An 18,357-nucleotide genomic window follows, 5' to 3' on the forward strand; every position below is an offset into this window, starting at 1 on the left:
AGCCTCTTAAGTATCTGAGACTACAAGCACACATCACTATACCCAGGTAACTTTGTGTGTGTGTGTGTGTGTGTGTGTGTTTAGTAGAGATGGGTATTCACCATGTTGCCCAAGCTAGTCTCAAACTCCTGAGTTCAAGTGATCTGCCTGCCTTGGCCTCCCAAATTGCTGGGATTATAGGTGTGAGTCACTGCACTTGGCCAGGGGAATCTATTCCTGGAGCACTAGTCCAATCTTGTGAGAGTGAGAACTCACTACTGCAAGAATGGCACCAAGTCATTCATGGGGATCTGCCCCCATGATTCAATTACATCCTACTAGGCACCACCTCCGACACCACCACACTGGGGATCAAATTTCAACATGAGTTTTGATGGAAACAAACAAACCAACCATATCCAAACCATAACAGATGCACTATAATTTTCATGGGCAAACTTAATTGTTAGCAATCATCTAATATCATGTATTTCTCCAGTTACTCATCTACTCTATTGCTTTGAGTAGATAATTATAATTACTAATATTTATTGAGTTCAAAGGTATTAGCTATTGATATGGAGGAGCATCTGCTGATTTGTTTCAAAAAGCAATATTTCATGCCTGTAGTCCCAGCACTGTTGGAGGTCGAGGCAGGCGCATCACTTGAGGTCAGGAGTTTGAGACTAGCCTGGTGAAACTTTACCTCTACTAAAAATGCAAAAATTAGCCAGGCATGGTGGCGGGTGCCTGTAATCCCAGCTACTCTGGAGACTGAGGCAGGAGAATTACTTGAACCCCAGAGGTGGAGGTTGTAGTGAGCCAAGATCGTGCCACTGCACTCCAGCTTGGGTAATAGAGTAAGACCTGTCTGAATAATGATAATAGTAATAATAAGCAGTATTGCTTGTGTTCAACTAATTTGTAATCCTTCCCTATCCTTCACACAGTTGCTCATTAGCATATAGCACTGATTAGTATAACACTGGGAGTAGCCATGAAAATTCATCAAAAACCAATGATGAATGAGTTGATCAAAGTACAGCCACATGGACCATCCCATTTACCTCTAGAAGCTTGGACATGATTATGGGAAGAACTGTCTTCTTACCAATAGATATAAAAAAGTACTTCAGCCTGTAATCCTAGCACTTTGGGAGGCCTAGGTGGGAGGATAGTTTGAGCCTAGGAAGTCGAGACCAGCCTGGGCAACATAGCAAGACTTCATCTATACAACAAATAAAAAAAGCCAGGCATGGTGGTGCATACCTATGGTCCCAGGTACTCTGGAGGCTGAGGTGGAAGGATCACTTGAGGCCAGGAGTTCAGGGCTGCAGTGAGCTGTGACTGCAGCACTGCATCCGGCCTGGGAGACAGAGTGAGACTGCACTTCAAATTTTAATAAAAAGACTTCCTTTTTTCAACCTGGGAAATTCCTTCATAGATAAGAGACAGTTAGTGGAAAGGTCTAGATAAATGAACATTTCAGGGAAGATGAATACTGAGTGGAAAGTGATATGGTTGAGAGAGGATGAAAGTATAGGTACCAGATATGAATAAAGAGAAGTCACTGTGTAAGAAATAATGGAAGCAGGCACCAGGGAAGAGACAGACACACAGAATGTGCTAGTAGCTGCATAAATGCAGGCCAGGCACAGTGGTTCACGCCTGTTATCCTAACGCTTTGGGAGGTCAAACAGGCAGGTGGATTGCCTGAGCTCAGGAGTTTGAGACCAGCCTGGGAAACATGGTGAAACCCACCTTTACTAAAAATACAAAAAATTAGCCGGGCGTGGTGGTGTGCACCTGCAGCCCCAGCCGTTCAGGGGCTGAGACATGAGAACTGCTTGAATCCAGAAGGCGAAGGTTGCAGTGAGCCAAGATCGCACCTGCACGGCTGCACTCCAGCCTGGGAAGTGAGACTGTCTCCAGAAAAAAAAAAAAAAGAAGAAGAAGAAACTAGTAAACATGTATTTGTCATTTCCCAAATTAGGGGTGAAAAAACAAAGATAAGATTAGAAATTAATGATAAAATAACTTCCAATATTCTCTGAGTTCAAAGTGTGTGTGGGGTGCTGTGCTAAATACTTCATCTACATTATTTCATTTAATCCTCAAACTAGTCTTATGAGGTTGGTACTATTATTGGCCACTAATGAGAATAAATGGGGCTCACTTAATATACTGCAGACTTCGGATTAGAACCCAGATACTCTGACTCCAGAACTGGCATTTTTAACCACTGTGATCTGTTGTTTTACAGTTTAAAATATGAGTTAACATGGCAACGCACAGAGCCACTGCTAATCTACATGGTGGCTTTGTGCAAATCAGAAAAAAACAAAAGGCCCTACCCGCCACCAGAACAAATTCAGTTTCCACAGCTTCATGGCTGAGAGTGGAGTTGGCGTCTTTGATCAAGCAAACAGGTGCTCCTTCCTCTAAGTGATAAAGGCCCTTGCAGGACACAGGCCTTGGATACCTGTCTCCATTTGCCTCCTCAGCTAGACACCTCCCTAAAGTGTACAGACTCTGTAACTCTATGAGGGGCTTTACCATAATTTATATTAATACATGTTTTTTACTTTTATCACTCTAAGGGCTTGTTTGCAAGCTTTCTACACAAACATTCCTTGTCAGCCTCTCCAGATCTACTCTCTACCTTTCTTCATCCTGGATAGTTATACCCTGGTGACATTTTTTATTTTTTTGAGACGGAGTTTCGCTCTTGTTGCCCAGGCCGGAGTACAATGGAACAGTCTCGGCTCACTGCAACCTCCACCTCCCGTGTTCAAGCGATTCTCCTGCCTCAGCCTCCCGAGTAGCTGGGATTATAGGCATGCACCTCCATACCTGGCTAATTTCTTGTATTTTTAGTAGAAATGGTGTTTCACCGTGTTAGACAGGCTGGTCTTGAACTCCTGACCTCAGGTGATCCACCTTCCTTGGCCTCCCAAAGTGCTGGGATTACGGATGTAAGCCACCATGCCTGGCCACCCTGGTGACTTTTATGGACTCCATCAATGGCTCCCTTGAGCGCTGGCTTCCAGTTAGGTTCACATAATGGAAGGGACCAGCCAGAAGTCCCACAGAAGGATACTGAGGCAGGTATTTTGTCTGTTGGCAGCCTTCTCACTGTGTCAGAAAGCATCAGTAGCTTTTAAGACCTCAGTGTGTCAGGCAGCTCTCTCCCATAGTAACAGCAAGAACCTCTGGTGGCCACTTTGCCCTTCAAGCCTAGAAGCAGTACAAGGCCTCCTGCTCTTGCTAGTCCTAAGATGCTTCATCATGCCTTGATCACACTCTAACTCTACCCATACTCTGTGGAAGTCCCGTAGTTAAACTCTTGTCAATTTTCCTGTTGGAGTGAGCCATCTGTTTCCTGCCAGGACGCTGAGTGACACATAGGGGAAACAAACTTTGATGATTTTAAGCAAAAATGGAACCTGGGGAAGGCATGTTTGGAGTCACAGAAACTAGGGGAGGTAGGAGGACCAGGGTTGGAGAACAAGCAGGAACCAGAGGACAGCTGGAAAGTCGAGGATCAGGAATTGCAAGTAAAGTCATTCTGTGGGAAGAGCCCAAGCCATCCTGTGTTTTTCGGCCGCCTACTCAAGAGTCAGAGCTTCCAAGAGAGGGTTCAATTGCCTGTGCCTCCCTTACACCTCCACTAACAGGCTGAACTGGGCAGAGGACAGGGAAGATCAGGCCCTGCGGACTAACCTTGGTAGGAAGTGAAGCCACTATCTACCCAGACCACACCCAGTGGGTGATTCCTTTAAAACAAGACCAGATCCCTGGGGGAAGATCCAAGATGGCCGTTTAGGAACAGCTCGGAGTTGCAGCTCCCAGAGAAAGTGCAGAGGGTGAGTGGACGATGCATTTTTATTGCCCATGGACCAGGAGATTCCCAGGCGGAGGTGCCCCATGGGTCGCCAGAGCGGCTGTTGTGGCCGGCACAGTTCTTTTGGTTGGCGTGGCTGCTTTGCCCCGCGCGGCTGCTTTGTCGGCGCCCTGGCCGGCAGATCTCCGTACAAAATACACTGGTCCGGGTGCCCTTTTGGCTGGCGATTGGAGACCTGGGAAGTCGCCCATTCATCTGATTAAAGAGGGGACTGAACAGGGAGCCAGGCCAGGAGATTCCTGGGCAAAAAAAAAGCACCACGAATCTCAGTGCCACTGTTTAAGCCGTTGCGGTGAGTCGCCGCTCGGGAAATCCATCAGAGCCTGGCGCCGCTTCAACAGGCGACGGGGATAGAGTCGACTATTCAACTAAAAAAAGAAAAAAAAGGCTCGGAGACAGGGAGCCAGGTGATCAGGCTCAGTCCCACCCCCACAAAAGAACAACAATCAGAAACTCTCTGGATTGAGAGTTCTACAGCAAGCGCAGCTGAACCCAGGACGGTCCAGCTCTGCGGGGGAGGGGTGTCCGCCATTACCGAGGCACTCCACCACTACGGACGCCATTGCTGAGGCAGCCTGCCGTTGCCAAGGCAACCCGCCATTGCTGAGGCTGCCTGTCATTACCAAGGCAACCTGCCATTACAGAGAGAGTCAGCCAATACACAGGCGGGTCACCTTTGCTGAGGCAGTTCTAACTACACCCATATAAATAATACTGCAGGGAAGTTCACAGGGCAGCTGGGCGGAGGCCACAGCAGCTCAGCAAACCCTCTGCAGGCAGACCATGACCAGGCTGCCTCGCTGCTAGGCAGGGCAGCCCTGAAAAAAAAAAAAGGGAGCAGCACAACGGAAACTCATAAATAAACCCCTAACTCCCTGGGACACAGCACCTGGGAACAAAAAGCGGTTTATGAGTTCTGCTGCAGCAGACCTAAACGTACCTGCCCAGCAGCTCTGAATGAACAGCGGAGCCCACAGCTCAGCACTTGAGCCCCTATAAAGGACAGACTGTCTCCTCAAGCAGCTCCCTGACCCCTGTATATCCAAAGAATCACCTCATAAAGGAGAGATCAGACTGACATTTGGCAGGTATCCTTCTGGGACAAAGATAGCAGAAGAAAAAAAACTGGTAGCAACCCTTACTGCTCTGCAGCTGCTGCAGGTGATCCCCAGGCAAGCAGGGCCTGGAGTGGACCTCAGCAGACCTACAGCAGAGGGGCCAGATTGTCAGAGGGAAAACCAAGAAACAGAAATAACCTAATCATCAACAAACAGAATGTCCACTCAGACACCCAATCTGAAAGTCAGCAACTACAAAGACGACAGGAAAATAAATCCATAAAGATGGGAAGAAATCAGCGCAAAAAGGATGAAAACACCAGAAACCAAAACACCTCTCCTCGTACAAGGGATCACAACGCCTCACCAGCAAGGGAACAAGGTTGGATGGAGAATGAGTGTGATGAAATGACAGAATCAAACTTCAGAAGGTGGGTAGTAAGAAACTTCTGTGAACTAAAACAACATGTTCTAACCCAATGCAAAGAAACTAAGAACCTTGAAAAAAGATTTGACGAAATGCTAATGAGAATGGACAAATTAGAAAGGAATATAAGTGAATTGATGGAATTGAAAAACACAACACGAGAACTTCAGGAAGCATGCACAAGTTTCAACAGCCGAATTGACCAAGCAGAAGAAAGGATATCAGAGGTTGAAGATCAACTCAATGAAATAAAATGAGAAGACATGATTAGAGAAAAAAGGGTAAAAAGGAATGAACAAAGTCTCCAAGAAATGTGGGACTATGTGAAAAGACCTAATCTACGTTTGATAGGCGTACCTGAATGCGACGGAGAAAATGAATCCAAGCTGGAAAATACACTTTAGGATATTATCCAGGAAAACTTCCCCAACCTAGCAAGGCAGGCCAATATTCAAGTCCAGGAAATACAGAGAACACCACAAAGATACTCCTCACGAAGAGTAACCCCAAGGCACATAATCGTCAGATTCCCAGGGTTGAAATGGAGAAAATACTAAGGGCAGCCAGAGAGAAAGGTCGGGTTACCCACAAAGGGAAGCCCATCAGACTCACAGCAGATCTCTCAGCAGAAACCCTACAAGCCAGAAGAGAATGGGGGCCAATATTCAACATCCTTAAAGAAAAGAACTTTCAACCCAGAATCTCCTATCCAACCAAACTAAGCTTCATAAGTGAAGGAAAAATAAAATCCTTTGGGAACAAGCAAGTACTCAGTGATTTCATCACCACCAGACCTGCTTTACAAGAGCTCCTGAAAGAGGCTCTACACATATAAAGGAACAACCAGTACCAGCCACTCCAAAAACATGCCAAATGGTAAGGAGCATCAACACAATGAAAAATCAGCATCAACACAATGAAGAATCTGCATCAACTAATGGGCAAAACAGCCAGCTAGCACCAAAATGGCAGTATCAAATTCACACATAACAATATTAACCCTAAATGTAATGGACTAAATGCCCCAATCAAAAGACACAGACTGGCAAATTGGATAAAAAGCCAAAACCCATCGGTGTGCTGTATCCAGGAAACCCATCTCACATGCAAGGATACACAAAGGCTCAAAATAAAGGGATGGAGGAAGATTTACCAAGCAAATGGAGAGCAAAAAAAAGCAAGAGTTGCAATTCTCATCTCTGATAAATTAGACTTTAAAGCCACAAAGATCAAAAGAGACAAAGAAGGACATTACATAATGGTAAAAGGATCAATGCAACAAGAAGAGCTAACAATCCTAAATATATACGCAACCAATACAAGAGCACCCAGATACATAAGGCAAGTTCATAATGACTTACAAAGAGACTTACACTCCCACACAATTATAGTGGAGACTTTAACACCCCATTGTCAATATTAGACAGATCAACCAGACAGAAAATTAACAAGGATATCCAGGACTTGAACTCAGACCTGGACCAAGCAAACCTAATAGACATTTACAGAACTCTCCACCGCAAATCCACAGAATACACATTCTTCTCAGCACCACATCACACCTACTCTAAAATTGACCACATAATTGGGAGTAAATCACTCCTCAGCAAATGCAAAAGAACAGAAATCATAACAAACAGTCTCACAGACCACAGTGCAATCAAGTTAGAACTCAGAATTCAAAAACTAACCCAGAACCACACAGCTTCATGGAAACTGAACAACTTGCTCTTGAATGTTGACTGGATAAACAATGAAATGAAGGCAGAAATAAAGATGTTCTTCGAAACCAATGAGAATGAAGACACAACATACCAGAATCTCTGGGACACATTTAAAGCAGTCTCTAGAGGAAAATATATAGCAATAAGTGCCCACATGAGAAGCAAGGAGAGATTAAAAATTAACACCCTATCGTCAAAACTGAAAGAGCTAGAGGAGCAAGATCAAAAAAACTCAAAGTCTAGCAGAAGACAAGAAATAGCTAAGATCAGAGCAGAATTGAAGGAGATAGAAACACAAAAACCCTTCAAAAAATCAATAAATCCAGGAGCTGGTTTTTTGAAAAGATCAACAAAATAGACAGACCACTAGCCAGATTAATAAAAAAAAAAAAAGAGAGAATAACCAAATTGATGCAATAAAAAATGATAAAGGGGATATCACCACAGATTCCACAGAAATTCAAACCATCATCAGAGATTACTACAAACACCTCTATGCAAATAAACTAGGAAAACTGGAAGAAATGGATAAATTCCTGGACACTTGCCTCCTCCCAAGCCTAAACCAGGAAGAAGCCGAAACCCTGAACAGACCCATGACAAGGTCTGAAGTTGAGGCAGCAATTAAGAGCCTACCACCCAAAAAAAGCCCAGGTCCAGACGGATTCACAGCCGAATTCTATCAGACATACAAAGAGGAGCTGGTTTCATTCCTTCTGAAACTATTCCAAACAATACAAAAAGAGGGAATCCTTCCCAAATCATTTTATGAGACCAACATCATCCTGATACCAAAACCCGGCAGAGACTCGACAAGAAAAGAAAACTTCAGGCCAATATCCATGATGAACATAGACGCAAAAATCTTCAATAAAATACTGGCAAGCCGATTGCAACAGCACATCAAAAAGCTTATCCACCATGATCGAGTAGGCTTCATCCCACGGATGCAAGGCTGGTTCAACATACGCAAGTCTATAAACGTAATTCACCACATAAACAGAACCAAAGACAAAAATCACATGATTATCTCAATTGATGCAGAGAAGGTCTTTGACAAAATACAACAGCCCTTTATGCTAAAAACCCTCAATAAGCTAGGTATTGACAGAACATATCTCAAAATAATAAAAGCTATTTATGACAAACCAACAGCCAATATCATACTGAATGGGCAAAAACTGGAAGCATTCCCTTTGAAATGTGGCACCAGACAAGGATGCCCTCTCTCACCACTCCTATTCAATATAGTATTGGAAGTTCTAGCCAGAGCAATCAGGCAAGAAAAAGAAATAAAGGGCATTCAAATAGGAAAGGAGGAAGTCAAATTGTCTCTATTTGCAGATGACATGTTTGTACATCTAGAAGACCCCGTAGTCTCAGCCCAAAATCTCCTGAAACTGATAAGCAACTTCAGCAAAGTCTCAGGATACAAAATCAATGTGCAAAAATCACATGCATTCCTATACGCCAATAAAAGACTTAAAGAGCCAAATAAAGAACGAACTGTCATTCACAATTGCCACAAAGAGAATAAAATACCTAGGAATACAACTAACAAGGAATGTAAAGGACCTCTTCAAGGAGAACTACAAGCCACTGCTCAACGAAATAAGAGAGGACACAAACAGATGGAGAAACATTCCATGGTCATGGTTAGGAAGAATCAATATCGTGAAAATGGCCATACTGCCCAAAGTAATTTACAGATTCAAGGCTATCCCCATCAAGCTACCAATGACCTTCTTCACAGAACTGGAAAAAAACACCTTAAACTTCATATGGAACCAAAAGAGAGCCTGCATAGCCAAGTCAATTCTAAGCAAAAAGAACAAAGCAGGAGGCATCACACTATCGGACTTCAAACTATACTACAAGGCTATAGTAATCAAAACAACATGGTACTGGTAGCAAAATAGAGATATAGACCAATGGAACAGAACAGAGGCCTCGGAGGCAACACATCATATCTACAACCATCCGATCTTTGACAAACCTGACAAAAACAAGCAATGGGGAAAGATTCCCTGTTTAATAAATGGTGTTGGGAAAACTGGCTAGCCATGTGCAGAAAGCAGAAACTGGACCCCTTCCGGACACCATACACTAAAATTAACTCCAGATGGATTAAAGACTTAAACGTAAGACCTAACACCATAAAAACTCTAGAAGAAAATCTGGGCAAAACAATTCAGGACATAGGCATAGGCAAGGACTTCATGACCAAAACACCAAAAGCATTGGCAACAAAAGCCAAAATAGACAAATGGGACCTAATCAAACTTCACAGCTTCTGCACAGCAAAAGAAACAGTCATTAGAGTGAATTGGCAACCAACAGAATGGGAAAAAATTTTTGCAGTTTAGCCATCTCACAAAGGGCTGATATCCAGAATTTACAAAGAACTAAAACAGATTTACAAGTAAAAAAAACAAGCCCATTCAAAAGTGGGCAAAGGATATGACCAAACACTTTACAAAAGAAGACATACATGAGGCCAACAAACATATGAAAAAATGCTCATCATCACTGGTCATTAGAGAAATGCAAATCAAAACTACATTGAGATACCATCTCATGCCAGTTAGAATGGCAATCATTCAACAATCTAGAGACAACAGATGTTGGAGAAGATGTGGAGAAATAGGAACACTTTTACACTGTTGGTGGGAGGGTAAATTAATTCAACCATTGTGGAAGACAGTGTGGCGATTCCTCAAGGACCTAGAAATAGAAATTCCATTTGACCCAGCAATCCCATTACTGGGTATATATCCAAAGGATTACAAATCGTTCTATTATAAGGACACATGCACACGAATGTTCATTGCAGCACTGTTTACAATAGCAAAGACCTGGAACCAACCCAAATGCCCATCAATGATAGACTGGACAGGGAAAATGTGGCACATATACACCATGGAATATTATACAGCCATCAAAAACGATGAGTTTGTGTCCTTTGCAGGGACATGGATGAACCTGGAAACCATCATTCTCATCAAGCTGATACAAGAGCAGAAGATCAAACACCGCATGTTCTCACTCATAGGCGGGTGTTGAACGATGAGAACACATGGACACAGGGAGGGGAGCACTACACACTGGGGTCTGTTGGGGGGAAATAGGGGAAGGTCAGCAGGGGGTGGGGAGTTGGGGAGAGATAGCATGGGGAGAAATGCCAGATATAGGTGATGGGGAGGAAGGCAGCAAATCACACTGCCACGTGTGTACCTATGCAACAATCTTGCATGTTCTTCACATGTACCCCAAAAGCTAAAATGCAATAAAATAAATTTAAAAAAAAATAAACAAGAGACCAGTGTGCTAATAGGAAATACCTCCTCCCCTCCCAAAGAAAGGACAAACATCACTATACGAATTAACAGAAGGATAGGAAACTGCCTTTACAACAAGCATCTAAAGTAGATTTTTTTCTCAAAGACAAAAAACAAAAAACCAAAGGTTCATGTAGAAATAGCCACTTCTCAATGAGAATTTCAGTAACAGAAAATTTCGATACCATTTTTAATCAATTTCTCATACATAAAAATTCTTTAAAAGGTTTTTAATTGGGTTCAATGTAAAGTTGCTGGTTTTATCCTAACAAGGCATCCACCTGTCACGCTATTTCATAACTGTCCATTAAAGGGGTTTTTTGCCCAATATCCAACCACACAAAAATTAGAGGACTCAGAGACCAACAACTTAAAAGTCAACTTACTCTAGGAATTCGTGCTATCAATTTTGGGCTAGAAATAGGCCCCAACAATTTTTTTTCTTTTTTTTTTTTTTTGAGACAGAGTTTTGCTCTTGGGAGTCCAGGCTGGAATGCAATGGCACAATCTTGGTTCACTGCAACCTCCACCTCCCGGGTTCAAGTGATTCTCCTGCTTCAGCCTCCCAAGTAGCTGAGATTACAGGTACCCACCACCATGCCCGGCTAATTTTTTGCATTTTTAGTAGAGATGGGGTTTCCCACATTGGTCAAGCTGGTCTTGAACTCCTAACCTCAGGTGATCTGCCCGCCTTGGCCTCCCAAAGTGCTGGGATTACAGGTGTGAGCCACCATGCCCACCTGACCCCAACAATTCTCTTATCTTTTAGACTTTTAAAGGTTCTTCTCTTTACAAGGGCTCCTTCTCTCAGATTTTGATATCTATCGGTTTTAGATATGAATTAGGAATATAGTTTTATTAGGAACTGAAGACAAATAGCTTATTAAAGAAGTTTAAAGATAATGCCATTGCCAGGTGAGGTGGCTCATGCCTGTAATCCCAGCACTTTGGGAGGCTGAGGCAGGTGGATCACAAGGTCAGGAGTTTGAGACCAGCTGGCCAACATGGTGAAACTCCATCTGTATTAAAAATACAAAAAATTAGCTGGGCATGGTGGTGCGTGCCTGTAGTTTCAGCTACTTGGGAGGCTGAGGCAGGAGAACTGCTTGAACCCAGAGGTTGCAGTGGGCTGAGATCATGCCACTTCACTCCACTCTGTCTCAAAAAAAAATAATAATAATTCCATTTTAGCCATTTTATTATATTTGACCAGTGTAGTATTTATAATTCATACAATTACTAAATCTAGTATAAATTTTAGACTATTACTTTTATAGCTCTTTTGGCACAATGCTTTATCTCAACTCCAAAATTAACTTACTTCACAAAGACAGAGCTGATGAGTTATAAATCTGAATGTATACTTTACTTGTCATGAATGAAAGCAATACATACTCATAACGGTCCCCTGGGGATTTCTTGATACACTTACTGTTACAATGGTATCAATAAGAAGAAATTCTTTTTCTTTGAAATAAGATTACATAGATGCCATGCCTACATTTTTAAATTGAGAATCCATATTATGTTAAATTAGGTTAGTTGGTCGTATAGATATTTTTATTTCCAGAATATTAATTTATTAGGTATATGTGGAATAAACAGAACACTATCCAAGCCAACCAGAATATTTCCAGAGCTACCAGGGAAATGATTTTCTTTTCATGACAGGGTGATGAAAAACTGAGATGGATTTTTATGATACAATCAGACATTTAAAATTTTTTAGTTTAAGATGCAACTTGTCTCATATGCTCATATGTCTCATATGCTTTTTGTCTCAATATGTAAGGAAAATTTTAAGGACACAGTAGAAAAGGTACATGGAGAAGGCTTACAGTTTTCACGTATTTAAGCATCTGTGGTTATGTTCTCAATGGGGTACTCATCAATAATATGTCATCTCGTAATGCACATACACATGCCACTACCCTAAATATGTACAACTCCACATCTAATGGCCTATAATACTCATTAGTTGCCTGGTAGAGACAAGAAAGCAGAAGATCTAGCCCTTCCATTCCAGGAGCTGATAATATCTATACATCTTTGCCTTTCAATTTGAAAAACATTTTCTTTCTCTAACATAGTCTTGGTCTACTCAAAACCATTGAACAGGTTTTTCTAATTGAAATGGTGGGCTTTGAGCTATTTTAATAACCAATATCCATATAATAAAATCAGCAGATCTGAAACACTGATTAAAGTGACTTGGTATCCTGAATACCTAGAAACTGATGGTCAAGAAGAGGCTATTACTTCCTTTCACCAGCTCCTCACACCTTACATTCCTCTTTTACAGACCAGGATGTGGGAAAGAGACTGGCCCACTCAACTGCCTGATCTCTCTGACTGCACGTGCTCCATACGAATAAGTGGAAAGAATAAATGAAAATGAGGCCACTGTTTTCCTGTGTCAGGACACTGTCAGCATGAGTAGGAATACCAATCGCCAGGCATGCAAGATCTAGTGCGTTCCTATTCCGGTGCTGCTTTCTCTGCTGGATTAGGTGGCAGTTTGCAGAAAAGCAACATCCTGAAAGTTTACTTGCTATCTTCAAGTCAGGGAATATAACTGGGCACAGAAAAAGTCTACTGCTGCTTCAGAAAGTATTTTGTATACATTTTGAGGATGCTGCTTCCTTAGGAAGGAAAATATCTGATTTCTGGACTGAAGTATATACAAAGTTGGGGCCAAATCCAAAGTGGGACTGTGGTTTACAAACTGTGAGATGTGAAACAGGATGTGATGGCAGGTCCCATCTGTCTCATTCACCCTAGTTTCTGACATACAGTAGCCATTCAACAATAATTCTTGAATAAATGAATAACTGAACAAATAAATGAGCAGACTTCTTAATGAAAAATTCATTTTGAATCGTTTTTCTGAGTGTTGGTGGTTAATAGCCAAGGGAAGACACAGTTTATAATGATTCTTTTAGCTGCAGCTAAATTTTGGTTAAGCAACACCAACATATGAAAATCTGGGTTCACAAAACGAATACATTAGAGTTACCATATTTACTATATGCTTTACAATTAAGTAGAAATATGCCTTAATGTAATGATTTCCTAAATGCTGACCTATGACATCTCCTTAAGTTCACAGTGAAATGAGAAAAATCAGTGTGACGCATTGTTCATCCTGAGGCTGGTAAATTCAAGGAACTGTCATTTATTCAAAAATGGATCTTCCCCATTTCTGAGGTTAAAATACTTTTTAATAAATGATGGGGATAGTCTATGCTAGTTGTTCCTTTTTAATGCCCTTGCCAATATAAAGTCAAACCTATATTGACTCCTTAGCTTATCAGAAAATATTTTATTGGACTGAGAGATCCAAATGTCAGTGACTGGCTTAATTTCAAAATATGATTCATTTTATAAAAGCATACAAGTGTTTTTTTAAAGAAACCTGCCTATTGAATAAAGGAAGTAGTATAACCTTGGCTTTAATGCCCATGTTAATAACAGCCAATATAGGTGGCAAGTGGCTGCTCCATGCCCAACTCTCAGAGCTTTTAAAAATGTATTCACTTATTTAAATTTCATAGTAGCCCAAGGAGGAAGTATTGTTATTGTCTCCATTTTACAGATGAGGAACTCTAGGCATTGTCAACTCCATGCCCCAAAAGACACATAACACAACTAGTAAAGTGGCAGAATTGGGATTCAAACAATGGCTCCAAGAACATATATATATTTTTAAATATATATTTTTAACTAATTTTCTTTTTTTTTTTTTTTTTTGCCAGGAAGGCAGAGGTTGCAGGAAGCCGAGGTGACACTACTGTTAAATTTATTTTTATGGCTTCTCAGCGATCCTTGTTCTGAACATATATTCTTACAGTACAAAGAAACTGGGCCATACCAGAGTACAAACAACAGGAAAACATTGTTTGTTATTATATTCTAATATTATGGAAATAAAGGTTCAATTAGCATACAGATTATAAACTCCTACCCAATACTGACATTATCTTATATTGAAGTCAGAGCGCCTCCCAATCTTAGTTTATCAATTCTTGATAACCTATTTTTAGCCTCAGTATTTAGGTATTATCTTAAGCAACATTCTTGTTTTTTAAGCTCCTGCTTTAATTAGCCAATACCAAAAAACGCCCACAGAAAAAAAAAAAACAAGAAAATATGGTATTTGCAATGGGGTGTTTCAACCGAGTAGGGGATTTAAGCGCAACAACTCATAAGCTTACTCATCAGGGTTAATTTAGGGTAAATTCAACCTTACAGTCAACAAATAAGTGTATTTCACTTTATATTAAGTTTGCTATTTAAAGTATTACAATTTCAGCTTCTAAATGTACATATCCATCCCCAAAACAGCTGCTTCATTAAAATAGGAAGATGACAAACTTTAGTAGGCACTCGCATACTCCCTTGCAGAGTCAAAAACCCAAACATAACAGCACTTGGGCAAGTAGGTAAATGAGGAAGTATAATTCATAATAAATGGACAGCAAAATCATGAGTCAGATTAGACATTTTGACTATAAAATGACCAAACCCCTCTCCCCCAAAACCAAAAGACAAAACTTTTCAAATATACAGCAACGGTATCAGACAGTAATTTTGGCTTTAAAAACCTCCAGTACTCTTGGTAATAGCAGAAATGACTCATCTGGTTGGTTAAAGTTAGCTTTCTATCATTCCATTTAACATCATTTACCAAATGCTGCATTTCATTAATGGAGCTGTCATTTTTTTCTGATAGCAATGAAAAACAGGTTTTAACATTAACAAGCCCTGGGTCCACCAAAAAATATCAGTGAATCAAGAGGTCCCGAAGTTTTTGCAGTTTAAGGGCACTTTGTAGATTAAATTTCCACCCTCCAGTCCTGAGAGTTGTTGTGTGCACACCCAGTCCGAATACCTTGTTGAGCACACAGGACAGTAATTTCCGACAATGCAGGTAACTCCTGCACAAACGCTTCATTCAAGTTGCTGGCTCCTGCTCAAGTACCCATCCCTAGTCCACATGCCCTAGAAAAACACAGGAACCAGTCCCGGACATAGTTATCTATCTAGCACCCCACGCTCTTTCTCCAGACTAACCTCTCATCTCAGCCCAGTGGGGCCCAGCCCACTACGATCCTGCTCCGGCTCTTCGAACTTCCCCCGCCCACTCCCCCCACGTGACCAGGACCCCCCGCCCCGCCAACCCCACATGCAGTTCCACCAATCAGCAACCACCTCCGCCCAGGACCCGGGACCTGGCGCTCCTCTTTCAAAAAGGCAGCTTAAGCCTCCTGCCCTTAGCCACGCCCCCTTTTCTCTCCCCCCCCCCCCCCCCCTCCCCGCCGGCCCCACCCACTCCCCCCAACTCCCCGTTCCCCTCCTCCCCTCCGGTGGCGTCCTCCCGCTCCCGGGCTTCGCCCCGCCCCACGAGGAGTAGCGCGCTCGCCCTCTTCTCGCGAGATCTGAGCGTCCCCGCCGCGGCCGCCCGCTTCCCCCTCCCGTCCTCCCACCTCCCTCCCCCCGCATCTCTCACTCTCCGGCTCTCCTCCCTCCCTCCTCCCCCCTCCACCCTCTGGGCCGGATCTCGTCTCGCTCAGGCGGAGGAGGAGAAGGAGGAGGAGGAGGACGACGTTCGGCCTGCGCAGTGAGATGTTTGTCCGTCGCCGCCGCCGCCGCCATCGCGGAGGAGCGCGATAAAGGGAGCGGAGCCGGGCCTAAGGGGGACCCCGCGGAGCCGCCGCGCCAGCGCAGCTCCCCAGCCGCGTCGGAGTCGCCGGAGCCCGAGCCGCCGCCGTCGTCCCCGCCGCCGCCGCGGCTGCCCAGGGGCCGGCCAGCTCCCTAGCCCTGCCCGGGGGCCGCGCCGCCGCCGCCCCCAGCGTCGCCCCTCGCCTGCCCGCCCGCCTTAAATGTGACACCGGCGCCGCGGAGCGCGACCTGAAGCCGCCGCCGGGGAGGGGACGAGCACCATGTCGAATCTGAGCAAAGGCACGGGCAGCCGGAAGGACACCAAGATGCGGATCCGGGCCTTTCCGGTGAGTCTCTCCCCGGCGTCCGGGACCCCGGGGCCGGGGGCCGGGCCGAGAGCCGCACGCGAGGCCCGGGCTGAACTCCCCCAACAGGCCGCAGGCCCGGCCTCCCCTCCCCCACGCCCGCCGGCCGCGGGGCGCGAGCCTTCCCAGCAAGCGGGCGGCTCGGGGCCTCTGCGCGGCCGCCCTCCCGGGCCGTTCTCCGCGCCGGGAGCCCGGGCCTGGCGCCGCGCCCCCGTCTGGGAGCTGCTTCTCCAGCCGCCCCGTGGGCGTCGGCTGCGGCTAGGGCCCCTCGGCTGCCCCACGCTTCCCCACGTTGCCCGGGTGTAGGCCCAGTCTCCTGCACTGCTGGCCGCGGCGGAGTCCTCCCTGTGTGGGGCATGTGTGGAACTTTTCACGTGGGGTTTCGCTGCACTTTCCAAAATAACCCAGCCTAGCTTTTAGGGTGATGAAAAGGCTGCCCTGTGTCCCCCTTCCCAGGAAGGGCTATGCCATCAACCTGCCCTCGACGCAGTGACAGTGGTTGCACGGAATGCTCAGTGATCATAAACTAGTAACATGGGGTGTATTTATAGCGTCTTTCATCCCGCAAGCCGCCTAAGCACTTTACAAACTTGTGCAGGATTGCCTCGCCACTCGGAGGAAGGCCGGGGGGAAGCCACAGAGAGCGAACCGGACAATTGGTTCTCCATTTCTCAGCCTTGGGAGCCCAAAGAATGAGCGTAGTCGCCTTGTGGAGTTGCTTTCTTTCATCGGTTTCAGTGACAGCAAACGCATTCTGCTCAGAAACTTACTTTTTTGGCGTTACGTTGAGTCGTACCCTTTTGGTGTTTAGAACGTAGGGTATAACTTTGGGTGTCATATCTGATTCAGATACCTTATGGCAAGCAATTAAAATGTTCTGTTGTTAACAAACTGGACATACTTGCCCATGTTGCTACAATAAAAGGCATACATCAAGACAGACGAACTAGCAATTGGACAGAAGATTTTTAAAAGTAAAATTAGAGAAAGATCTTGGTCTTCCCTTCTTAGATTCACAAATACTTCATATGATGTGCAGGTATAAGAGAGGAATTTATTGTCACTTTGCTTTTCCTGAAGTGCAGTTGTAGTGGGGAAAAGACTTATTATCTAAATATGCCCCAGTTGAGTTAAGTAATTTAGTCCCAGAGAACCTGAGGACCTTTTTGAATTCCTAAAATTGAAAAGGATACACCTGATGGAGAATTCTGAAATTGCAAGAACACTAATACTCAAGTCAGTGTGAGGAAACTTCTGCTTTGTGTAAATAGGTACGATGTATTTAGGAGAATTAAGTGTTTTTGATAATAAAGGCTTTTTGAATGTTTCAAACCTTTTTATAAGTAAACGTGAGAAATTACATCAGGAAGTCAGCAGTATTGACAGAGTGCTAACGAAGTTTACTAGTATGTTTTCCTTTATAATTGGGCAAAGAGTTGGCTTTATGAATTTGTGAGTAATATTAATAATTTTCCTGCTAAATTCTGACCATTTAAAAGTAGAGTTTAGAATTTAGAATTTTATGAAGTTAATAGTTTTGTGCAACAGATTTTCTAGGAGTGTTTGCGGTCGTACACTCCTCATTCTTGAATTCTGAAGTTTTAAAGATTTTTTTTCTAAAATGTGGAGTAAGTTACATTTGATATCAACTCACTCACGTTAACGGCCTTCTGATTGACCAGTTGTACTTTCATCTGTGTGTAATCAAACTCTTTGATCTCTTCAGGTTTCCCTGGTCTTACCTGTTTTGCCATCATTTTATTTGTTCAACGAATACTGAATATTATGTGCGAGGCACTGTTCTGCGGGTTTGTCTGTATAGCTAAAAAGACCAAGATCCCTGCCTTCTGGAGCTAGTATTGTTGAGGAGAAGAGATGGGAGAGAATTTCATTATTCCTTT

The 18,357-nt window shown here is 43.6% G+C and overlaps 1 protein-coding gene and 1 long non-coding RNA gene across 3 annotated transcripts in view; one reads left to right on the forward strand and one right to left on the reverse strand.

Annotated features, from left to right (window-relative positions):
* The window catches only part of LOC116551457, a 40,561-nt gene extending 24,996 nt beyond the window's left edge, over positions 1 to 15,565 (reverse strand). Inside the window, exon 1 of the long non-coding RNA XR_004268947.1 lies at positions 15,322 to 15,565. This is a non-coding gene — a long non-coding RNA (uncharacterized LOC116551457). The remainder of the gene's footprint in view (positions 1 to 15,321) is intronic.
* A 428-nt stretch (positions 15,566 to 15,993) lies between these two features.
* The window catches only part of CUL3 (cullin 3), a 106,694-nt gene continuing 104,330 nt past the window's right edge, over positions 15,994 to 18,357 (forward strand). The window contains exon 1 of one of the 2 annotated variants that reach the window (XM_032277652.1): positions 15,994 to 16,438. In XM_032277652.1, coding sequence (XP_032133543.1) covers positions 16,373 to 16,438 — 66 coding nt within the window. In that variant the 5' untranslated portion in view covers positions 15,994 to 16,372. The remainder of the gene's footprint in view (positions 16,439 to 18,357) is intronic. The other variant, XM_032277650.1, reaches the window with a different exon arrangement.

The sequence above is a fragment of the Sapajus apella genome, unplaced genomic scaffold, assembly GCF_009761245.1.
Source record: "Sapajus apella isolate SASKATOON/1434 unplaced genomic scaffold, GSC_monkey_1.0 scaffold10, whole genome shotgun sequence".
Taxonomy (NCBI): Eukaryota; Metazoa; Chordata; class Mammalia; order Primates; family Cebidae; genus Sapajus; species Sapajus apella.